This window comes from Quercus lobata, chromosome 5 (assembly GCF_001633185.2).
Source record: "Quercus lobata isolate SW786 chromosome 5, ValleyOak3.0 Primary Assembly, whole genome shotgun sequence".
Classification (NCBI taxonomy): Eukaryota; Viridiplantae; Streptophyta; class Magnoliopsida; order Fagales; family Fagaceae; genus Quercus; species Quercus lobata.
The window spans coordinates 69,472,720-69,498,843 of record NC_044908.1 but is presented as its reverse complement, the minus strand read 5'-3'; the positions used below and the strand labels follow the sequence as shown (position 1 = coordinate 69,498,843).

Sequence of the window (26,124 nt, the reverse complement as noted above, 5' to 3'; positions counted from 1 at the left end):
TCAAGAATATTAACTGGGAGATGAGTGCATTGCATCACATACGAGGGGATAGCAGAGGTGGAAGCTTGGATGAGAACAGCTCGGCCAGCCATTGATAACAAATTAGTCTTCCAACCGGCAAGTTTTTGCTTGACCCTATCTAAGATGAAATTATAGTCATGAGAAGAGGATCTCTCATGCTTAATGGGAAATCCTAAATACTTTCCAAGGTTAGGGGTTGAAGCAAAACCAAGTATATCACAAAGGGACTCTCTAGTATCTCTATTCACATTAGGAGAAAAGAAGACTCTAGACTTGGCTTCACTTATAGTTTGGCCGGATATACTACAGAAATCATCAAGAACGTCCCTAATAACTGAGCAATTAATGTGATCTGCTCTAGCGAAGAGGACAAGGTCATCCGCAAAGAAAAGATGAGAGAAAGTCGGTCCACTTTGAGAAGCTTTAACTGGCTGCCAAAGCTGCATATGACACTTCTCTTCAATGAGCTGGCCAAGGTAATTCATACAAAGAATGAACAAATAAGGGGATAGCGGATCTCCTTGCCTAATCCCTCTTGAAGGATAAATCGGCTCTAAGGCCTCCCCATTCACCAAAATGGACGTGGAGGTCGACGAAACGCAGCTCATAATGATAGCAATGAGATCAGCCGGAATATTTGCTCTAACAAGCATCTCTTTAATGAAACTCCATTCAAGCTTGTCATAAGCTTTCTCCAAATCAATCTTTAAAGCCATATACCCAACTTCCCCCTTCTTCTTTGAGATAGAATGGATAACTTCTTGGACTATAATTGTATTATCTAATCCTTTCCTTCCAGGAACAAAGGCTGCCTGAACCGGGGATATAAGCTTATCCAAGAGCGGTCTCAATCTAGCAACTAAAACCTTAGTGACAATCTTATAGACAGTGTTACATAGACTAATGGGTCTATAATTTCCTAAGGTCTCCGGACCTTGTATTTTAGGAATGAGAGCAATGTGAGTTTTATTCAAGTAGCTAGGCACTTTTCTCTCCACAAAAATCTTCTGCACTTCATTAATGACCGATCTACCTACCACCAACCAAAATCTTTGGAAAAACCCCGCATGCAACCCATCCGACCTCGGCGCTTTGAAAGCCTTAAGCGACCACAAGGCAGCCTTAATCTCCTCCTCCGTCACTTCCCCACTAATACTTTCCTGCTCCTCTTCCGAAAGCTTGGCTTGCCAAGGCAATATAGATGGGTTTAGCCGGGAGGCATTGACCAAAGAAGTTGTATATATACTGCTAAAACCCTCCCTAATAAACTCCTTGACCTCATTTTCTTCATGCAGCCATTCCCCCATATTATCTTTGATAGCTAAAATTTTATTTCATTTCCTTCTCACCAAAGTGGAGACATGGTAAAAAGCAGTATTGCGGTCACCTTGGATCAGCCAATTAACTCGGGATTTTAAAGCCCACAACTCCTCTTCCTACCTTAAGATAGTATCTAACTCTCCAAGAAGCTCCTTCTCAAGCTCAAGAAGAAAGGTAGATGGTCTAACTCCAACAACCTTTTGAATGCCGTTAAGTCTAGCCTTGATTTTCTTTTTCTTCGCAAAGATATTCCCAAACTGCACCTTATTCCAAACCAACGCTTCCTTCGAGAAAGTTTCTATAGCCCCCTCAAGAATGTTATGTTGTCTCCACGCATGGGATACAATCCTAGGAAAGGTAGGATCAGTCAACCAGCATGTTTGAAACTTAAAAGGCCTCTTCCTACCCATGTGATTAGTAGGCAACATATCCAGCATAACAGGACAGTGATCGGAGTGACATCTTGTGAGGTGAACAACCCTAGCTTCAGGATACAAAGTACACCAGCTGGCATTGACAAAGAATCTATCAATTCTTTCTTGGATGAGTGCTTGAACTTCTCTTTTATTAGTCCAAGTGAACCGAGGGCCAGAAAACCCAATGTCAATCATCCCACAGTTATCAAGGCATTCCTTAAAAAGAAGAGACCTATTCACACTCACCGCTCTCCCCCCAAATTTATCCTCATTTAAGAGAGGTTCATTAAAATCTCCCGCTAAAACCCAAGGCATATTATGCAGCTCAGCTACTTTATTTAGATTTTCCCAAAGAATATGTCTCTCAGCAGTCCTAGGACTAGCATAAATAGCAGTAAATAACCAGCTTAAGTTGGAATTTAATACCTTAACAACAGCATGAATTTCCTGCTCTGTGCTGGATAAAATGGAGACCTCCACCCTATCTGAGTTCCATAACATCCAGAGCCCACCAGCATAACCGATAGTGTCAGTATGAAAGGCCTCATCAAAAGGGAGTCTACTCGAAATCTCTTTAGCCCTATCACCTCCAATTTTGGTTTCCATCAACACTAAGATCGCCGGATCATGATATTGAACCAGCTCTCAGACATGACTTTGAAAAGAGGGCTTTAGAGCACCTTTGCAATTCCAAATAATTGTATTCATTAGGAATTGATAATACTTGGTAAAACAATCAACAACAAGAGCTAGGGACATCACCTTCCCCCTCAAATTCCATCCTATCATCTTCATCATTTCCCACACCATGTGACGCTTCTCCTCCGGTGAAGGTGTACTGGTTAGGACCTACCACCACGAAATCCTCGCCTTCTTCCATGCTAGGATTGTCAGTGCGAAACCTCTCTTCCAAGTCCAAATCTTCTCGTTGGACCAGCCCCTCACCCAATTCGGTTTTGCACGGATTAAAACTACCGCTACCTCCGGTAACTCCACAGCCACCACTTCCATGTTGATTGCCCATTGCTGACCCGGACATACTTGATAGCTGACTTTCATTTGGAGATTTCGGCCTTGCCATTCTCTCCCTTTCTTGCTTTGAAACTCCATCACAACTTGGTATAGAAAGAACCTTCAACTTGTTTGCTTTCTCAAGCTTTTGAGGAGTGAACTGAAATGACTCCTCCCTTACGGCAATTGAGGAAGAAACTTGTGAAGCCCTTGTACGCGCAATGGCCTTCTTACCCTTAACAGAGCCATTATGATTTATCTTGGTAGGCCTTACCTCAAGTTCAGCCCGTGGTTGCCCATCAGTCCCATTAAAAACTTCTGGGCTTTTAGTTAATGGCTTGTGGGCCTGCTGGAAGCTACTCGGCCTTAGACTCTTAAATGAACTAGCAACTTGGGCTTGGCTTAACTGCTTTGGAGGAGACAACTTCCTTTTGGCTTCTTTATTTGGCTTAACCCCATTACTTGGATTACCTGCTGTGAACTTGAAATTTGCCTCACTTTCAACCTTTCTTTGCTCTTGTCGTAGCCTACCATTGTCCATCCCAACCAGAGGCCCACCACTTCTCTGATTTTTCTGCACATGTCTCCTACGTTCCACTACAATCCACGGACCGTACGTCCTTTCCTGCCCCTCCTCAGGCTCACTCCCATGCACGTCCTTGGTTTGCCCCGCTCCCATGTACAATCCCTCAGAGACATGCTTAATGCGTGAGCCATCCCTGACCTCCCTATCACTCTCCGATGCCACCTCCCTCATGTCTTTTGGCGGCGGAGCTTGACGGATCATGTATGGACAGTTCTCCCTCTTGTGCCCCATTCTTCCGCAGGAAAAACAAAGTTTTTGGACGCCCTCATAACATACCGGTTGTTCAAACTTTCCAATCAACACGGCTGTCACCAAAGGCTTATCCACATCCACCTGAACACAAAGTCTTGCAAATCTACCTCTCGCTTCATTCGCAGTATGCGTATCAACTCTAAGCACGTTACCAATGGATTTTCCAATCATCAACAGAGCTTCTGAATTGTAATATTCAATAGGTAATGCATTTAATCTAATCCAAACAGCCACCGAAGTGACATTAGCCGTCTCAGGTCGGAAATTCGGTTCCCATGGTCTAATGGAGAGAAAATGCTCTCCAATAAACCAAGGACCCCTCCTGAGAGTTGCTTCGTAATCTTCCTTCAAGTAAAAACGGGTAAGGAAGAAGCCCTGTTCTAGGTCCACACAATCCAATCTACCAGCCGGTTTCCACAAAGAGAGCAGCCTGTTTTGTAAAAAACTTAACCCAACAGCTCTTCCATAAACCTTCACGATAAGAGCTTTGGTCCATGGGTTGCGGATTCTCTGTTTAAAATCTTTAGAGAACTTAACAGCTACTAGACCTTCACGAAGGTTTTCAACCTCCTCATCGGATCCGTCTTCATCCGCCATGCTATCGTCAAAACAAAAAGCCTGAGAGTATGCGCCTGGAATATCCCCAATGAGTTTATCCCTGAAGGAGCTTGAATCAGGCCCTGTTCCTTGCTCATGAGTAGGACACTTCACTTTCTTATTGCTCCGTACCAGCTCTTCTTTCTCTTCTGTGGAGAGCGTAGGAGAGTCCATGCCAAAAAATGTCTAACACAGGTATGTAAGACTCCCAAATGAAGTGTTTGTACTAGCTAACCCCTAGTACGTACGTAGGACTAGCTAACCCCTATTGTGAAGGTTGACTAATCACTAAACTCCAAAATTGTTGAAGCTAAATCAACATGTTAAGTCCAATTGGGAAATATGCACCTATAGAGAATTCTTATCATCTTGCCTAATAAGCAGCTGCAGACAGAAGCACAATTATGCTTAAACCTAGACGTGAAGTGAAGAAGGTTTTTACTTGTTGCAAATTAAAGCTCAGTGCTTGGATGGCCGCTTGTAGTTCCACTTCTAGTGTATGCACGGGGGCCCGTCTTTTTTACTTGGTGCAGCAATAACTTGTCCCTGTGCGGCTGAGCATCTCGGATTATCGCTTCGCCCCCAGATCGGCCCATATAGTTAAAAAGGGCTTCATCGAAGTTCAATTTGTAACATTCATGACCACACTTCTGAGCTTCGTTGCATGTCTACCAGGCATGAATCATCGTTTTTTTCTAGAAGGCCACATCTTGCGGTCTTGCCTACCATGCAGTGTGGCAACTTAGGTTTTTTTTTATTTTTTTGAAAGATCAATTAGAAACTTAAATTAAATAAAATTTAATAAAAAGAGAACTTGAATATATCAAATTATTTATTAAAAAAACAAAAAACAAAAAAAAAAATTCATGCAAATATATGACATTTGAATATTTACTTCTACAAATTTTCATATTTTAACATCATTATGAGTTATCATTATCTATTGTAAAAGTGAATAGGTGTAACAATTTTATTTTGTAAAGTTTGTACAACATTTTTTTTTTTAATTTTTATGCAATTTTCATTATTTATTTGTTTATAAAAATATTTTAAATTGAATGACAAAACTCAACTCATGTGCATTGTATTAATTATTGATCCAAAGAGCCACACCCATTCATATATATATATATATATATATATATATATATATATATAATGCATTGTATCTACTTAACCAATCAAATGTTTGAAGAATCACTAACTTTATAACAAATACCAATAGTGTGATAGAGAAAAGAGATTCGTGAGAGAGAGATTTGTGATTTATGTTGTGGGTTGGTTTTGGGAGGGATTGATTTGTGTTGTTGTTTCGTTTTGAGTTGAACTAATTTACGTCAGACTGTACAAGATTTAAGTCAAGGTGTACAAGTGGGTTTTAGTTAGCTCAACTGTTAAAGTCTCTGATGGTTATATAAGAGATCTGAGGTTCAATCCCCACCAATATCAAAAACTGATTGGTGTCTTGGTCTAATGATAAAGAGTTATTATCAGGAGCGGACGTCATAAGTTGAAACTCTCTCTCAAAAAAAAAAAAAAAAAGTCAAGGTGTACAAAAATATTTTTATAGGTAAATTAAACTAATAAAATAATATTTTATACATATAATTTTTTATACATATATTTTATAAAATAATAAAATATATGTATAAAATTATATTTTATAAATATTATACATATATTTTAAAGGTAAATGAACTCCCTAAAGCATAAGTAATGCCGCTCTGCGACCAAGGCGAAGACACATATTTCATTCCTCAATTATTATACATATCATTTTGTGTGTATATCTTCCCAATTATTTATATATATATATATATATATATATATATATATTTGAAGCCAAAGCTAAGAAAATCCAATTAGATTTCAATTGGAATTTTAATTTTGTGCCACATCTCATTTAAAATTTTTAATTTTTGTGCCAAATAAGTTGTTAGTGCAAAACCTGAAGAATTTATATAAAAAACTATACAAATGCTACACAAAACCTGAAGTGATTATATCAAAAACTTTATAAATGATGTAATGGAGATACTAGATTTTCACAAAAGCTAAACTATTTGAATTCTTCCTCTTTAATGGAAACCATGAAATATTTGTTGAAGAAAGTTTAGAGTAAAAAATTAAAGCAATTAACTTTGTTATTACTCAAAGGTTTTAAGGAAGTTTGTTGTCTTCACTGCACCATCCTTCTCTACCTTAGGTCCATTCTATCTCTCTCTAAGTAAATAGTACTTTGTGTTCAATTTTTGTCTCTAGATTTGTTTGTTTATTTCTTTCATTATTTTATCGTTCTTACTAAGGTTTGAATATATATATCTCTCTCTCTGCAAATTTCCCATTTAGTTTTGATTGTCTTATTTGGAATACTAATGGATTTGTGTCAATTTGGGAATTTTGCAACTTCAACAATTTTTATTAATTTTCATTCTTTTTTATCATTGTTGTTTAATGTTCCTATGAGTAAGCACGGGTTACAAGCTAATAAACAAATAAAAGGATGTTGTTCTCTCTCTCTCTCTCTCTCATTTGTCGTGTTAACTTTGATTTTAATTTTACTTTTATTCAAGGATTTAACTTTTATTATTTTAAATACATGATGCAATTTTAAAGTTCATTATAAATTAGATTTCAATTATGAGCTAATTTTGTGTCATGTGTTCACTTAAGTTTTTTAATCTTTGTGCTAAGTTAATTAATGAGTGCCAAATACTAGGAGTCTAATAGTAATAAACTAAAAAAAATCATATATCTATTCAACAAAAATCACCACACATTTTATCTTATCAATTATTAGAATAAAAATAATCATAATTAATAATTAAACTTAGGTAGAAATTTTAATATGAATCTAATTATTATTTTTTAATAATTTGATTAATTATACATATTTTATGATAAAAATGTATTTATTTTTAAATGCATTAATGCATATGCATGGGTTATAATCTAGTTTGTATAATCCAAGACAAAATACTAAAAGTTAACCTTTTTTATTTTCAAATAATTTAAAGTTAAATTTTTTGTAATAAAGTTAAGACAAAAAGTAAGGTGGGACCTATAAATCATAAGTAATTTAATAAAAAAACTAACTTTACCAAACAAACACTTATATATATATATATATATATATGTATGTATGTATGTATATATAAAAAATTTCATCTCTATTTCATCAAAATTCTCAATTAAAAAAAGAATCCAAAAAAAATTATTGTAATATCCAAGGCACAAAGAAAATCCAATTGAATCTAAATTATATTTCAATTAGATTCTAATTTTAATCCATGTATCCCAATTTTTTCCCTCAATTTTGGTGCCAAAGGTGGAACCACAATAATTACACTATTCTAGGCAAGTAATATCAACTCATTATCACTCTATTAGTCTCAATAAACTCAAATTATTATTATTTTTTTAATTGAAATATTGTCATTTTTGTTAAATGGACAAAAGAATACTTCAACTTTTTTTTTTCACCGTCTTTGGTTAAGACAAAATAATTCACTAAATAGTCATTTAAAGAATATTTTTCCCCAAATTATTATTGTATTAAAATTATTGGATAATTTTTTTAATTCTTTTAATAAGAAAATTAGAGTGAACAAAAATCTAGAACTCTGATTCAAAATTGTCTTGATTCATCCCCTCGTGATGAGGAATTACCAAAGCATTTGACTTTTCACCCATTCCAATATAAAAGATTAGTCAATCAAATAATAGATAATAAATGGGTCGGTTTGAAAATAAATGAATTGCTAGTTGTAGATTATTATTCTCGTCAGACTTAAATCTGATTAAAATAAAACAACAAGGGTTCAGACACCTTTTCCCTCTTTTGCCCAAGCAAAAAGACCAACAAAAGTAAGGAATTTGATATGGGGATCTTTCTCCCATTCAAGGATGATGGTTGGGTGCCTTAGATCCAATCAAATTGCAGTCATTTTTTGACAATCTCTCAAAGTTTTTCAATGGTGATAAAAGGGTCTTACATACCTTAATCTTGATTAAGCAGATAAACTAAAAGCAAAACCCTTGTTTTATGTTGAGTATAATAGGTTTTGAATGAACTCAAAAAATTAATGAGAATAAATGAATTCTTATTCTACATCTCGTAGCTATATATCCTCAACTAATTATGGTCATTGAGTAAATTAAATCATATATATATATATATATATATATATATGGACAATGGCCTAATGAACTAAAAACAATGAATTTGTTAGAAAGTGAGCTTGAGACTGAACATTCAATGAGTTAGAAAGATATTGGTCACAATAGATTAGTTATTAGTGGAATGAACAAACAGTTTGAACAAAAAATGCTCTCCTTGGTCAAATAGCAGTTTCACTTCCATGAAGCATCCAATCAAGATCTTCAAGCTCTAAACTTTGGAAAAAGAACTTCTGGAGCTTAGAGTTGGAAAGAATATCACCAAAACCTTGTGCAAATTGTGATACCCGGTCTGAGATAGACGTGACAAAGTGATGCGATGCTCAATAAGAAGCCTAACATATTCCTCCCTGTTCTGGCTATTCACAACCTTGCTTTTCCCACCAAGGCAAAGCTCCACAACTTTCCTGGATCCTAACTCCTCAACTTCTCTAAAAAATGTTAGTCCTAAAGCATCTGAATCAATAAAATCAGAATCCACATCCAGAATCTGTTTGCAGCTATTATACAAGCATGGATCTGCATCCCTTATATCTTCCAACGAAATGTACTTCCCAGCCAATTGCAAGAAAAAGACACGATCAAAGACAATGCCTACTTGAACTTTATGCATCAAAGCTAATGCAATCACCCGACCAGAGAAGCTGAAATACTCAAGGTGCATGGGATCCACCCTTGATGCTGCATACAGAAGGAAATGGCTGAACAAATCATAACTGTCTCTGGAAAAAGAGTTCTTTGCCTCAATATACTATTTACTTAAACAAAATGATAAATATTTTTATAATTATAGGTATAGAAGTTTTTAACAGAAATAGAAGCATAACTCAGAATTCTGAATCAGGGAAATTCTACAGATGACACAATTCCCAAAAAAAATGAGTTATACCAATATAGGTTCAATGGCAGTTTGATAGTGACCGAACTGAGTTTACAATCTAATATCGAACAGCTTGTTCCAGAAACTATTGTTTTGTAACTTGTTGAAAGGGGGGCAAATACAGCCTCATCAAAGGTAAACAATTCATTACGTAAAATCATACCATTTGCCCATGGGACTCAATCTTGAGTATGATAACTGTGCATTCTAAATACAGATTAGATTATTTGTATTTCTTAACCTACCGTTCGCAGGTCTGATTCTATTATGATTATCTTCTAGTTTTCTTATTGAACTTTTGAGGCATAGTTTTTTTGTATCAATAACATATCATCTAGCCAGGTTTACATTGACACATACAAGAACCAGAATATACAAAAGCCACAACAGACTGAGAACCACTCTGTCAGTCCTCACCATCACTCTTCCAATCCTTCACAAACATCAACAAAACATACAACCAGCTCTAAAGACAAGAACTGACTTCTGCAAGACTCTTATCTCTCTATGCTTGTAGGTCTGGTTCTGTTATGATTATCTTCTAGTTTTCTTATTGGAATTTTGATGCATGGTGTTTTTTTTATGGGTAATTAAATTTTTATCAAAAGAAAATACGAAAGGTACATACTGCTCCCCTGGTACACAGGTTGTGTATTAAGGGAAGTATAAAATTATGCAAATGAACACAGATCTATGAAATCCAACAGGGAAGAAAATATGCAGACCACTCATAGCAGTCATCCAGTCAAACAAGGAAAGCAAAAGGAACCGTTTCAGCCCAATAATGGTATGCTCCTCCCCCTCAAAAGTTTGAAGATTCCATTCTCTCAAATAGTCCATATAATACACAACAAAATTGCCTCCCAAATAAATGCTGCCCAATGTTGACCAACCCCTCTCCTCCAACAAGCCAGCAACTCCACCACATGCTTAGGCATCACCCAAGAGACACTAAACAAGCTAAAATCGAAATTCCACGAGCTCTATGCATAAGAACAGTGAAGAAGCAAGTGATTCACCGATTCCCAACTATTCTTACTCATACAATAGCAGTTAGCAATGCAAATATTCCTCTTCTCCAAATTATCCAATTTCAGAATCTTACCTTTGGCTGCTGCCCAAGAGAAGGGGGAAAAAAATTTGTGAGGAACTTTCACCTTCCAAATACTTCTCCGTGTAAAGGACTGAATACCTCCATCGCTAAGGACTCTATAATATGATTTAACTTCAAAAGATCCCTTCCTAGTAGGCCTCCATGCCATTCTATCTCCCCCCTCCGCTCAATATATCTGGAATACAAAAGAGCATGGAAATATTGTAGGTTCTCCAATTCCCAGTCATGAACCAATCTAGTGAAAAGAATGTCCCAATGGATATCCTCATTTTGCCAATGGATTTGATCTGCTACAAATGCATCCTTTTCCACGCAATACAATCCTTTTGATTCATGATTTATGTGTAGCAATAATACATCATCTAGCAGTTTACATTTACTCATACCAGAGCCATAATATACAACTCCATACTGAGAACCAGTCTGTCAATCCTAACCGCCATTCTTTCATTACTTCATAAACATCAAAAAATCATAGCACCAGCTCTAAAGACAAGAAAATCTTCTGCAAGACTCACCTTTCTATGATCTCCACTCTCCACAAGATTCTAATTATCCACAGAAACTTAAGCAAATGAAAAATTAAACAATTAGACTCACACAAACATGTTGAAAATCTTCATTATCAGTCATTATTCAAACTTCTACATAAATTAAACATATACGTCAAACACATGTTGATTGAAATCCAAGTTCCAACACTCCTAAAATATTTGGAGAAATTACACTTTACCACCCTAAACTATACACTAGATTACACTTTGCACCCTAAACTATTCGAATGCACACTTTGCACCCTAAACTATGACCTTTGTTACATTTTGCACCTCAATGTTTGTTCCCATAAGACACAACTGAGAAAAATGAAGATTACAATTTAAGTATGATAATGAACATATATGGTTGTAAGGGATGATGCAACATATTACTGTTCTCTTACAGATACAACTTTGACATTTGATAATGTAAAAAAACCCAAACTGAAATCACGTGGGCTCAAACCCCCACCTCGGGCTGCGAAGGGGTAACCCAAACACACCACAAAGGATGGATAAAATTCCCCGCATGGGTTTTCCCCATCCTGAATATAAACAGGGTGAGGACACGCTTTTTTTGCTTCCCTTGAGTGTGTGCATGTATTATTAATATATATAATTTAAAATTTTCATAAATATTCTATTTTCATCCCAAACACTTGGAGGCTGTTTGGTTCACCATTTTAAAATGTGCTTTCAAAAAGGGTAAAAACCAGTTTGAAATAGGTTTCCAAAAACGTGTCTTTGTATAGGTTGTAAATGTGAGAAACAAAAGAGTTAAAAGCTGTTTGGCAAAAGTATATCTCTTTTAAGTTTTTGTTAAAAACACAACCCTTAACCTTGAAAACTTCTAAAAACAAGTTTCAGTTTAAGGTTTGCAGAGTAAATCTAAGGAACCATTTTTAAGTTTGGTTTTTCGAAAACAATTCACCAAACAAGGTTTTTTTATGGGCCCCCACCACCTCATTTTGTTTTTAAGTGATGAAAACAGTTTGTAAAATGACCAACCAAACCAACCCTTGTTCTATCTATCTTATTACTTTTTTTTTTTTTTTGATAAGTAATAAGATATATCGATAAAAAAGGAACACCCTAGTGCACCGGAAGTGAACAAGGGAAAGGAAATCAAATACAAAAATTGCAAGAGTCTAGGAAAACAATAAAAGAAGGGAAAGATTTATTTTGCAAAGCAAACAACCAATCCCTTAAAGTTCTAAAAAAGAGAAGCTTGAGGTTTGGAATAGATCTCTCAGAATCTTCAAAACATCTACTATTCCTCTCCCTCCAAAGGCACCACAATAAGCAATGAGGAATGATAGACCAAATAAAACCATTACAATGACGACCAAAGCTGCCTTGCCAACATCGTAGCAGCCCCAAAACAGTGTGTGGCATAACCCAAGATACTCCAAAAAGACCTAAAACCATAGACCATAGATCCGTAGCAAAAGGACAATGAAGGAATAGATGGTCAACCGATTCACCATTTCTCCTACACATGTAGCACCAATCCAAAATCCACACCTTCCTTTAACGTAAATTATCAATCGTCAAGCATTTCCCTAAGGCAATAGTCCAAAAAAAGAAAGCTACTCTAGAGGGAATCTTCTACTTCCAAATACTTTTCCAAGTAAACCCATAGAAAGCGGAGCCAGCTAAAATTCTATAATAATCACTAACCAAGAAACCCTTAACTTTGCTAGCAATCCAACACATTTTATCCTCACCTAGCCCCCTTATAGGAGAACCATAAATGGTTTCCATGAAGTCAAACATAGCCTCTAGATCCCGAGCATGCACACCCCTAACGAATCTCACATCCCAAAAGAGGACACCATTGGCGGACATCATACGCTCAGCCACACTGGCATTCTTATTCTTGCAAAATCTGAACAAGTCCGGATATCTAACAGCAAGAGATGTCTCTCCACACCACTGGTCCTGCCAAAACTTCACTCTAGACCCATCACCAATATCATACAGAATATGGCGAGAGAAGGAAGGCCATCCCTGATTGATATTTTTCCATAAACCAACATCATAAGGGCCAATCACAGCTCTGGTACACCAAACCCCCCAAACACATCCATATTTTATCTCTATCACTTGCCTCCAAAGGGCATCTTCCTCAATCCCAAATCTCCAAAGCCACTTCCCAAGCAAAGCTTCATTGAAAAGTCTTATCTTCCTTATCCCTAAGCCACCCGAAGAAATAGGAGAACAAACAGTAGCCCATTTAACCAAATGAATTTTAGGATCATCTCCAAAACTGCCCCATAAGAAATTCCGCTAGAGCCTTTCAATTCGGTTAATCACACTAGCAGAAATAGGAAATAAAGATAGAAAATAAGTGGGTAAATTAGAAAGGGTGCTTTTGATTAGGGTGACTCTACCTCCTTTGGATAAGTATAAGCGCTTCCAACCCGCCAATCTCTTCTCTATTTTCTCCAAAATTGGATTCCATATAGTCTTATCCTTGAATTTAGCACCCAAAGGAAGACCAAGATATTTCACTGGGAGAGAGCCCTGCTTGCAGCCAAGAACAACCAAGAAAAGGTCAATATGATTGACTACCCCAACTGGAACCAATTCTGACTTGCCCAGGTTAATCTTTAGGCCTGACACCGCCTCAAACCAGATAAGAATCATACGAAGAATCAAAATCTAATCTAAATCAACCTCACAAAAGATTAGTGTGTCATCCGCAAAAAGGAGATGAGACACTGCCTTGGATCTTCCCTCTAAGTTACCCACACTAAAACCCGACATGCGACCTTCATGAACTGCTTTATCCAACATTCTTCCAAGAGCTTCCATCACCAAGACAAACAACAATGGAGACAACGGATCACCTTGCCTCAAGCCTCTAGAGCTACCAAAGAATCCACAAAGAGAGCCATTAATCAAGATGGAGAAATGAACAGTAGATAGACAAAAAAGGATCCATTGTCTCCATTTGGCAGAGAATCCACTTCTTTCTAACATCTGCAGCAGAAAATTCCAGTTTACATGGTCAAAAGCCTTCTCAACATCCAACTTACAAATCAGCCCCGGCATCCCAGACTTCAATCTACTATCAAGACATTCATTAGCAATAAGAATAGGGTCAAGGATCTTTTTGTCCCTCACAAAAGCATTCTGAGAAGCTGAGATTAAATCCCCCATCACTGAGCGGAGACGATTAGCCAAGACTTTAGCAAAAATTTTATAAACCCCTCCAACCAAACTAATGGGCCGAAAATCTCTAATATCATTAGCCGCATGTTTTTTAGGAATGAGAGTAATAAAAGTTGCAATTAAACTTTTCTCAAACTGACCATTGGCAAAAAAATGATGAAAAACAGCCATGAGATCAGGCTTAACAATCCCCCAGCAAGCTTGGAAAAAAGCCATAGGGAAGCCATCTGGACCAGGGGATTTATCACCATGAAAACTTTGAATGACATCAAAAATTTCTGCCTCTTCAAAAGGCCTCTCTAACCAATCCGCAATCTCACCAGATATCATTGGAAAAACCAACGAATCCGGAAATGGCCGCTCAACCTACTACTCAGAGTACAGATTCATGAAGGAATGAGTAATGTAGTCTGCAATTATACCCTGATCCGAAGACAAGGTACCATTAACCATTAGGCTTTCAATACCATTATTTTTTCTGTTAGAATTAGCCATTCTATGAAAGAATTTGGTATTGGCATCCCCTTCCTTCAAATGCAACACCCTAGACTTTTGTCTCCAACTAGTCTCTTCCATAAGAGTCAACTTTTCAATATCTGTACGAAGATTAGTTTGTGCTAACTTCTCCTCAACAAATAAACTATGAGTCTCCTCTTTAGCATCCAAACCATTCAGTTTGCTCCAAAGGTCCTGTTTCTTAAAAGTGACATTGCCAAACTCAGTCTCATTCCACTTTTTTAAATACAACTTCAAGGCAGCCAACTTCTTAGCAAAAATAAAACTTGGGGTTCCTTGGAACAAATAGGATGCCCACCACATCTTCACTTTGTCGACAAAATTATCCACCCTCAACCACATATTTTCAAAACGGAAAGGGATTTTACCTCTTCGCTGACTCCCACCCTCCAACAATATAGGAAAGTGGTTAGAAAGAACTCTAGACATCCTTTTTTGGGTGAACTGAGTGAAGTGATCTGCCAAAGTAGGGAAGAAAAGGAATCGATCTAGTTGAGAAGCGGAGGAAGAATTGGACTAGGTATAAAGGCCCCCTTCCATATGAATATCCATCAACCCATGCAATGAAACAAAGTCAGAAAATCCAAACATAGCCCTGGAGAAGCTAGCAACCCCCAAATGCTCTGAAGGGAAACGGATAATATTAAAGTCCCCTCCCAGACACCAAGGCAAATCCCACCAAGTGATCAACCCGGTTAGTTCCTCCCACATCAACTTACGCCTATTGTTCAAATTTGGCCCATAAACGCCTGAAAAAGCCCACTCAAATTGGTCGCCAACATTTTTAAACTTGCAAGAAATCGAAAAATGCCCCACCGCATCCTCCACCTTTTCCACAACTCGGCTATCCCACATCAATAAAATTCCTCCAGAAGCACCATCTGAGCCCAAGTACAACCAATCTACATATGGACAACTCCATATACATCGAACAATACTTCTCGTAATCCACTCTAGTTTGGTCTCTTGCAAACACACAATATCAACCTTCCAGGATCGCAACAAGTTGCGAATCTGAAGCCTCTTGCCAACTTCATTCAGACCTCTGACATTCCATGAAATAAGCTTCAAATTCATTGAGCAATGGAAAGAACCCGATTCCTATTAATACCACATCGCCTAGCAGATGAAGAGCCATAATTAATGGAACTAAACAACCCTTTCAACTCTCTTAAACCTTTCACCCCCGAACCTTTTAAACCACATGATTTCTTATTCACCTCAGCCCTCCGATATAATTTAGCTTCAACAGCCGATAAAAATTATGTTGCTTGATCTTCTAAACCCTTAAGGGACGTGCCAAGGAAGCTATCAAAATTATTGAATCTCTTTTGAAACCAATCGGAATAAGGTTCCTGACTCTGTGAAGTATCCATACTCACAACACTTTCCTCATCTACAAGAGATTGTTCTGCCATGGCTGAAGGTAGAGAAAAAGCAATTGGATCAACAACTAGGGGCTGATCAGCTTCCTCCGAGTAGGTATCCAAAACCCCATCCTCCACCAATACTTCATCCTCTTTGAAAAGAGCCGATGACACATTCGTAACGTCAGAAGACTCCAACGTAACTAAGGCCAGCTGTTGTTGCTTTTCCAAAACCTCTGTAGCTTCACACCGAGGCAAAGCGATCTGAAGCGGAACCGCAACCCTCCTCCCATCGCATAATTCAAGAACCCACTACTTCGAGTCCCCCAATTTCTTGACTATATTACCGGAATGCTCCTGGAGAGTCAGTTGGAGGTCACGCAGTAAGCTCTCATCGCTATCTGAGGTGCATGCCGACCCATTCAAGGCCTCTTCGGGCTCGTCGGAGCTGAGAAGCTCAAAGTCGACTATATTGGAGACTTGGAATGAGTCAATCGACGCCGATAACTCAAAGCAGGCTTCAACGATCTTGTCGGAGTTGAGGGGTTGAGCAGCGGCGACATCTGAGACGTCGGAGACCATCGACGACATCAAAGGCATAAGCGATAGGAGCGAAGAAGTCTGGTTAGGTCTCTCGCATGGACTCGACATCCCTGGAATTTAGGTCGCTCGCATCGGAAAAGATCTGGTGGTCATTTCTTTTCTTTTGGGTTGCCAGACCATAGAGGGCTTGGGCTTAAGTTTGTGGGGCTGGGGTGGGTTAAGTAGGGAAGCTTCAGCAAGAACATTGGGCCTAAACATATCTTGCGTGGGCCCAACACCAGAACAACCCACTTCCTTAATGTTGGAGCAATTAATATCCCACTTGCCATTCAGCCCACGCACCAAACATAGAGAAACTTCTAGGGACAAAGGAGAATCAGCACCATTAAGAGCGTCGTCCTTTATTTCAAGCATGACTTCAGCCTCAGGAACCGCGCTTACTTGCCCAGTACCCCTTTCACGCAAATCCTAGTTCTAAGTCTTCTGATTGCTCAAGCTAGACTTGATAGATTGATATGATTTGATTGAATTTTGAATTTTGAATTTTGGGCATTGCAAGCTTTCCTGATCTGCTTCCACCATTGGTTTTCCGATGACCATCCACCGTTGCCGACAGAAAGGATTTTTGATTTCTAAACGTTTGCACTGTTGGGAACAGGGCAGATTGAGATGGCGGTTTAACACCAAGAGTGTCGGGAGCAATAGCCTTACGAAGATGAAAGCCAAAACCTCTCCACCCACATCCCAGCTTTCCTTCCGACACAATGATTAGGCCCTTCTGACGACCATAAAGAAGTTCAGAGATCATAAGAAAGCTTCCATGTGCATTGAATCCCAGTTGCAAAATAAAAACCTTACTATCATCCTTAAAGGTTCTAGCAAAATTTTCTGGACGAGTATTTGACATGAGATCCTCAGCATAAGATAGCAGACGTAAAGCACTCTCTTTTCCCATGAAAACTGACCGGAGAGAATCCTTGTATCTTTCAAATATACGTAAAGAGTAGAAAGTAGCTCCCTCCTCTACTGAAAATTCAAACATTTTGGATTCGACAAGAAAGAAAATGGAACCACCCATGATAACCAAGGACACGAACAAACCAGAGAATTATGTGACTAATCCGAGGTAGCCAGGCCTCAGTTACACCATCATCTAGCTAAGATGTAAACAAACAATCCTTCCAAAAGAACATCACAACAGATTGGCATTAAAATCAGATAAACCCAAAAATCCAGAATATTTTATGAGATTGTGACAGGAAGAGTTAGTATCCCCTCTTTTCTCTTTCATCTCTACATTATCAAAGTAAAAAACATCTCATTATGGTTAGTAAATAGCTCTAAACAGCCTTGCCCTGTTGCCATCCCCGCCCCCCCCCCCCCCCTTCCCCAAACACAAAAATTCTTGAATCTATATCAATATCAACAATTACACAAACAGCAATGTAACAGAAGGTTATACACAAATGTCTGAGTCTATACTAATATCAACAATTTCACAAACAGCAACGAAACAAAAGATTTTGGTTGATCATTCATCATCCATCATAACAACACTCAAATTCTTGAGTCTATTCCCATATCAACAATTACATAAACAACAATGCAACAAAAGGTTTGGGAATATCATTCATCATATGGTTATACCCCCCACCCAACACAAACTCATGGGTCTATACCCATATCAACAACTACACAAACAGCAATGCAACAAAAGACAATTCACAAATTCCTGAGTCTGTACATAAATCAACAATTACACTTAACAGCAACGCAACAAAAGGTTTTTGGTTGATCATTTATCATACGTCGTAACAACACAAATTTTTCGCATCTAAACGATTTGGAATCCTATTTTGGAGAAGATGGAAAAGAAACTATCAAGGTGGAAGCGTCTCTATCTATCTAAGGGGGTAGGCTCACTTTACCAAAAAGTACTCTCTCTAGTCTTCCTACGTACTTTTTATCTCTATTCACTATTCCAAAAGCTGTGGCTACTAGAATGGAAAGTATTTAGAGGAATTTTCTTTGGGGGTCTTCTGAGGGGAGTTTGAAATATCCTTTGGTGGCTTGGGATAAGGTGTGTTTGCCTGTTAAATTGGATAGTTTGGGGATAAGAAGTGTGGCGTTGTTCAATCAAGCTCTATTAGGGAAATGGTTGTGGCGTTATGGGCATGAAGTTACCCATCTTTGGTAGAGAGTTATATCCACAAAATATGGTGAGGGTTAAGGCGGGTGGTGTACGAAAGTGTGCAGGAGGACTCATGGATGTGGCCTTTGGAGAAGCATTCATGAAGGGTGGGAGAGTTTTTCTAAGCATCTGTCTTTTGCAGTGGGTAATGGCACCAGTATCCGCTTCTGGCATGATAGGTGGATTGGGGATAATACCCTAAAAGATCTCTATCTCGAGCTCTATGCGTGTTCAGATGCCAAGGACGCTTGCATCTCTGAGGTTTTATGGCTTCCAAAAGGTGGTAGTGTGGGATTTAAGGTTTTTTAGAGATTTTGAAGATTGGGAGCTTGCCGCCTCTTATTCTCTACTTCAGTTTATCCAACCTCATATTCCTCAGGGTGATAGGAGTGATACTCTTTGTTGGCGGTTAAAAGGTGATGGTATGTTTGACACTCGATCTTACTACCATGCTATTCGAGGTGACTCAAATTCTTTGTTTCCTTGGAAGGGTGTTTGGAAACCAAAGATTCCTAGGCGAGTGGCATTTTTTTTGTGGACTGCTGCTCATGATCGGATCCTCACTTTGGATAATCTAATGCTTAGGGGTCACCCGTTGGCTACTTGGTGTTGTATGTGTTGTTGTGATTGGGAGTCGGTAAACCACCTTCTTCTTCATTGTCTTGTTACTCATTCCCTATGGACCTTTATGCTTCACTTTTGGAATTCATTGGGTTATGCTAGGATCAGTGGCGGGTTTGTTATCTTGTTGGCATTAGTGGCTTGGGAATCATAATTCGGACATTTGGAATTTGGTTCCAGGGTGCCTAATGTGGAGTGTGGTTGGAACAAAATCGTCGTTCCTTTGAGGATAATGAGAAGACGTTGGATGAGTTAAAGGGTTTATGCCAATGAAGTCTTTTGGAGTGGTCCCGTTGTTAGGGTTTTACTGATTGTTCTTCTCTCTCTGAGTTTATGTCTTCCCTTAGCTTAGTTTCCTGATTGCTTCTTTTGTTGTGCTGTTTGTTCTTTTTTCCAGTTGTTCATCATCAGGAACAACTTGTACTCTTCATAATTCTTTCATTAATAATAGTTTTCTATTTACCTATCAAAAAAAAAAAAATGCAACAAAAGCTTTTGGTTGATCATCCATAATATGCAGTAATATCCACCCCCAACCACCCCCCCACCCCACCCAAAAAAAAAAAAAAAAAAAAAAAAAACACAAACTCTTGAGTCTATACCCATATCATTAATTGCACAAACAACAATGTAACAAAATGTTTTGGTAAATCATTCCACATATGTGGTTATATCCCCTCCAAACACAAATTCATGGGTCTATACCCATATCAACAACAACACAAACAGAAATGTAACAGCACAAATTCCTGAGTCTGTGCCCAAATCAACAATTACACTAATAGCAATACAACAAAAGGTTTTTGGTTGATTGTTTATCATACGTCGTAACAACACACAAATTCTCGCATCTATACATGCTATCAACAACTATACAAACAAGAATGCAACAAAAGCTTTTGTCGATCATCCATAATACACCCCTTCCCCCCCCCCCCCCCCCCAAAAAAAAAAAAAAAAAAGAAGCATAGAAATCAACGAAATTAAATACAAATCTATAAAAGAATCTATTAGAAGCCAACTGAAGCTTACTTGGTTTAGGATAGAATCTTCTACGATCATTTGGGCATGCCACAAAAAGAGCATTTTCTGGGTTAAATATAGCTTGGCATACCAAAAAAAACCATTCCTGCAATACACCCGGACCTGTAGCTTCCTCATTTCTGAACTCCATAAAGAGACCAGCATGTAGAGATTCGAACTCTGCCCGCTGTATATACTCAAATGATTCTACCAACAATTGAGACCTGTCAATGAGCATCTCATGCAGTTCCTCGTAGTCTTCTTTAGCCTCCGGAAACATCATCATAGCCAAATGCCTTCTAGACTCAAAATCGGTTACATCCTTCCGCTCAAGAAGCCATTGATGATCGTCCGCACGCTTTGCATATTTAATAATTAGAGCACAAAGTGCTGTTTTTGAAAGCCTCAAAACCGTCCAAAACTATTCTTCAGCACCCTGATAAATTTTTGAAATGCCATGCAGTTCCTTCAAAATGGCAAGATACTGAGACCATCCCGAATATACAACTTCGCCTTCCCCCTTCTGTTTAACAATCAAGTTCCCATCCATTCTTCGTAGGCACTCATCCATTCTATTCAACAAATCAATAAATATAAGATAAAGAAACTCAAGCTCCTGTGCCAACACTGGATGCTTATATCCTTCCCCCTCAACAAACGTCGGTATGAGACCCTCAAAACTCACAAGAACCATAATCATAGTCCTCAAGGGGAGGACGAACGCTGTGAAATCACAAACATCACTCGACAGTGGCCCTACAATACCAGGGGTTTCCATACTCAATCCTAAATCCCTACACAATGGCTCCACCACCCCTAACACTTTTCATCGAAGGTCTAATCGACTCTAACATCATGCCAAATGTACTCCAGAAAGATAAATACAAAGGATCCTCATCTCCAGCTCTCCTAAGCAACTTACAAAACTCTAATACTATTGGTGCACAATAATTATGATGACATTTTGGTAACGAATTTCGACTAATATTCAAGAAATGCCTAATGGCACTATCAGCACAGTCCCTGTTACCTTCCTCCATGGACATGTAGAGCATGACCAACGCAGCCGGAGCCGAAGACAACATAAATATCTGCAAATGCCCCGCCGCCAGCTGCTCCTCCTCTTTCGGAGTGGTTGATAAGTACTCACTCATCCTCGACTTGATGTGATCGGCGGCGGCAGGGTCAGCCTCACCGCGGCAGAGCCGACGGATGATGGAAACCATTTCGTCGATGACTTGCCAAGCGTGAGGATGCTCGGTGCTATGCATATGCCCGACGAGCTGCAATCCGACTTTGTTTTCGATGGAGCACTCAGCGAGCAAGCGTTCCCACTGGAGCTGTTTGCCTCCGTATATGAGACTTTGTTGGTGGACCAGGATTTAGGTGACCAATTGGATTCGCTCGTGGAGCGATTTCATGGTATCGTGAGGGTAAGCTTGGATTACCCTAGTCTTACCCTCGGAAATCATTCGGATGAAGAATTGCAAACAAGGCGACGCGGAATGAGTCGACTTGGCCAAGTCAGTGGCCGATTAAGCATCGAAAACCCTAGAACTGAATTCCACAGTGGTCGCAGCTGTAGTCGCGGTTGCGGTTGCGGTTGCGGTTGCGGTGGTGGCGGTGGGGTGAGGATGAGAGTCGAAAGAGGAATTGACGGCGTTAGGTTCATCTTTCCTCATTCTAACGGAGACTAACTCTGCAAAAACATTGTTTTCTTCGTTGTCGTATGTGGGACCACTATAATTGTCCAATTTGAGCTTCGACGACAATCGCGGCTAATCAACGGTGGTGACGGCAGCTGGCTGTTCTTCTCCCTCTTCAAACAAAGGAACAAATTCTGAGGCAATTGTGGTGGTGGTCGTGGTGGAGCCGCTGGGGGGAATGGACAAACTAGCAGTGCGAGGGGCAACTATGCAGTAAGTTAGGCAAGGCTTGAAAGAATAATGGAAAGTAGCATCTCAAGTTTTAGAAACTCGATATTCATATTAAAACTCGAGTCCCAAAGACTCGCTTTGCGAGTGTTTTTGGACTGAAAATGCCACATAGATCTTGAGTTTTAGAAACTTGAGTTCCTATAGTGACGTTTTTAAGTCTTATAGTAACGTTTTAAAGCCCTATAGTGGCGTTTTCCTACAAAAAAAAAAATTATATGATCACCTCACACTTCAGGGAGCCCTATAGTGGCATTTTTAATCCCTATAGTGGCATTTTTAATCCCTATAGTGACGTTTGTACCAGGTTTAGGGAGCCCTATAGTGGTGTTTTTAAGCCCTATAGCGACGTTTTCCTACAATTTATGGAACTCAACTTTTTAAAACTCGATTTCGACGTGGATTTTTTCCGCATCTATTTACAAATCAAGACTTAAAAACTCGAGTTTTTTCTTGGAACTCGAGTTTTAGACACTCAAGATGCTACTTTTCAACATTGTTTTGAAACATGACAACTAACTAAATTTTTTGATATTTATTGTTATTTGGAAAGGGAGTTCGGAGCCGTTGCGGTCTAAGACAAGGAGTTAGCTAAGACAAGAGAAAATAGTAAAGTTTTTTTATGTGAAGGTTTTTTGGGTTTGGGAAGGGAAAAAAGGAGGTAGTTTGATCGGAATTGTCGTCTCGGCTTGTTTTACAGCCATCATCAACAACAACAACATAGACTGTCATATTACGCTACTCTTTTTATATATATATATATATATATAGATACTTATATAATTTTTTTTCGTTTTTTGACCAGGGTTTTTTTTTTTTTTTTCCTTGTAATAAAAGCTTGATAAGAAAAACATTTGATTTTTTTTCTTTTTTCTTTTTGAAGGTACAAATTATCTATTTTAATCCAATTTAATTTCTCAATGTTAGAAAAAAATGTTATGTTTATTATATTTTCACGACATTTCATTTCATGTCAGAAAAAAACATTTATAATTTAATACAAAAATTTTTATTATAAATTTATTAACATGTCGTATTAAAATTGATTTTTATTGTAATTTTATAATAAAATTTGTAAAATCATCTCTTTTAAAATGATTATGTAATAGAATACAAACCATTTGTTTCTAAAAGAAAAAAGCATAAATATTTTATTTCAAAATAAATTAATAACATTTTGATTTAATTAACAAATTCCCAAAAATCTCAATATAGTCGGCTACTATTTTAAGATTAGCCGAATTATTTTTAATATATATATATATATATATATATTTTTTTTTTTTTAATTAACTTTTGCTGCTTCTAAATATAAAGGAATCTATCAATAATTACCCAATTTCCAAGACCACCACATAATAAAAACCTTTTATAATTTATATTGACTTTAAGAATTCTAGAGTTACTCTCAAAATAATATAATATGCTGATGAGATGGTACCCACTGTAGGGTTGCATAAACCATTCTTATATTTAGGAATGAATTTACATGGATGATAGTGATGCCCTTGCCTTTACTTTTCTTTTCTTTAAAAAGTTATTTATGTTAGAGGTTGCTTAAAACTAAAGTCCTCTTAATTTTGTATTAAAAAAAAAGTCCTCCTTTTTTTATTAATAAGAAAAAAAGTCTTTTAATTACGCATAGATTTTACCTTTAAACAAAATTACAAATGTACAACTATCAACTAAACTATGCCAAGAAATAACAATAGACTCATCAAAAAAAAGAAATAACAGTAGAAAAATGAACTTTATAAAGAAGATATAACTTTTTGAGAACATTCCAAGGCGTGGAAGTCTTCATCTGTCACCTCTAGTCGACACTACATTGGCCATTTAGCTTTCACATTAAGGATCAATTCAAAGGCTCTCAACTTAATCCCAACTTTTTTTTCCTTAACCCACTAGTGTTTCTCTTCTTCTTTTTCGGTTACCTTGAGAGAAAAGTCCCTTAAGAGAAAAGCAGAGAAATACAACTAAGAGGGTCTATATGATCATCTCTATCTATAGCATTAACTATACTAAGCAAGAAGTTGGAGATAAAAGCTGGCCTTAGTCCAATTCACAATAACAGTCCATTGGGCTACGAAGTGGGTGGAAACAGTGCCCTCTCTTAATACAAAAGAAAAGGAAACATGCTCAAAAGAATTAACTAAATTGAAAATGTCCTCCATCTCTGTTTGTTTCTTTTCTTTAGTTTGGGAATGTATATGATGCATAAGATATATGCATTTTCACTCTCATAATATGCACTATAACCAAATAATACAAAATTTTCGGTAAATTGAAATAATTGTACCACATAAAACTTACTTTTTACCATCTATCAGCTCAGCATCCTCATCTCAACAACAAAAATAAATATGTTTCGACAACTAACAATCAACAAATTATGTGGATGTACAATAATATGTTACATTATTTGAGATGAGGAACAGTTCTTTTTTATTTTTGGGTCATGTGTTAGAAAACGTGTTTTTATATGCTTCGAAATTATGGCAAATACAACTATAGTCTAGCAATAAAATGCCTATTTGGTACTGGTACTCGAACTACCAAATGCGTCATGACGTCTTATAGTTTTTTTTCTAATAAACAAATGGTATTGATTTTTGATAGAAACATTGCCGGAAAAAGCTTACTTTTTGATAAAGAAACAGAGCAATTAGATAAGATTTTATTTTCTTGTATGCTGAGCTGACTTAGTCCCAAAATTCTGCGTTTGCAATTATAGGTTATAATTAGCACATCATGCCAATCTTCTATCATTTTTTCGAGCCTTCAAGGTGTATGTTCTTGAACATTACATAAAAAGACCACATTTTATTCAATCAAATAAGAAATTTCAACCCTGTTTCCTTAGGATAATTTTCAGGAAAATTAAAAATTGTTCTTGTAAGGGCCAAAAAGTTTGTTAAGACAAGCCCACTTAGAGTAATGGGTCGTATCCTTCAAACTTGGCCCAAATCAATAAAATTTGTAAGAGATGGAAAAGGACAACAACAGTGAGCTCTGCCCGAGGACAGTTGTGGGGAAGAATTAGATTTGCATTCAAAAGTAAATGAGCATCAAGCTTTACACAAAGGCTCCCGAGGAGGCAGACTTCGTATAGAAAGTGATACAGTTCCGCTTTCTTCTCTGATGCACTCCTCTCTATTTCCTTTTCTCTCTCCTCTTTTTCTTTTCCATCCCCTTTTCAATGCTCTTTCCTTTTATTATATAGCCTCCTTCCCTTGCATCTTCACCATCCATTTCTACCTAACCCCCTTCCTTTTCCGGCACTTGTTACCTTTCATATCTAAAGAAGATGGTGGTAGGAATCTGCTTAGCTGTGGCTTGCACTGTTCAAGTCACTTCCTCATTAATGCGGCTGATAAAGCTATTGTCTTCCAATTAATGCGGATGCAACAGGCTACACCAGGCCTAAAGCTCCCTAGTACCATGATTCATTTCTTCCCCTCCTCAAGCGGCTTCTTCCCTCGGGCCTGTGACTTACAGTACCTTCACGTCATTACTGCGACCTTTCATCTTCATCCTCGGTCCTCGGGCCCATAACACAACCCTTCAGCTTCATGCTCAATCCTCGGGCCAGTAACGCGACCCTTCAGCTTCATCCTCGATCCTTGGGTACCCAAAATAGCCCTCTAAAACTTTCACTATTTGTTTAGGGACAAAAGTAAAGTTTTAGTTTTAGTATTCTAGATAAGATACACACGTGCCACATGCGTTCCCACGTGTTAATGTCCTTTCATCTGTCTTTCGCACGCTCCTGGCGCTTCTGAATCCACAATCTTGCATTTATGGTGTCAGGCGGCTGCTTGTCTCCCCATGTTCTACGAT

General features: G+C 37.9%; 1 protein-coding gene and 1 pseudogene across 1 annotated transcript; both read right to left on the bottom strand.

Moving 5' to 3' along the window:
• Nucleotides 1-1,457: 1,457 nt before the first annotated feature.
• LOC115991027 lies at nucleotides 1,458-2,363 on the bottom strand. The gene has a single exon (XM_031114783.1). It carries the CDS (start codon nucleotides 2,361-2,363, stop codon nucleotides 1,458-1,460), a length of 906 nt encoding a protein of 301 aa, XP_030970643.1.
• Nucleotides 2,364-8,427: 6,064 nt separating this feature from the next.
• On the bottom strand, nucleotides 8,428-25,812 carry LOC115991026 (annotated as a pseudogene).
• Between the last annotated feature and the right edge of the window lie 312 nt (nucleotides 25,813-26,124).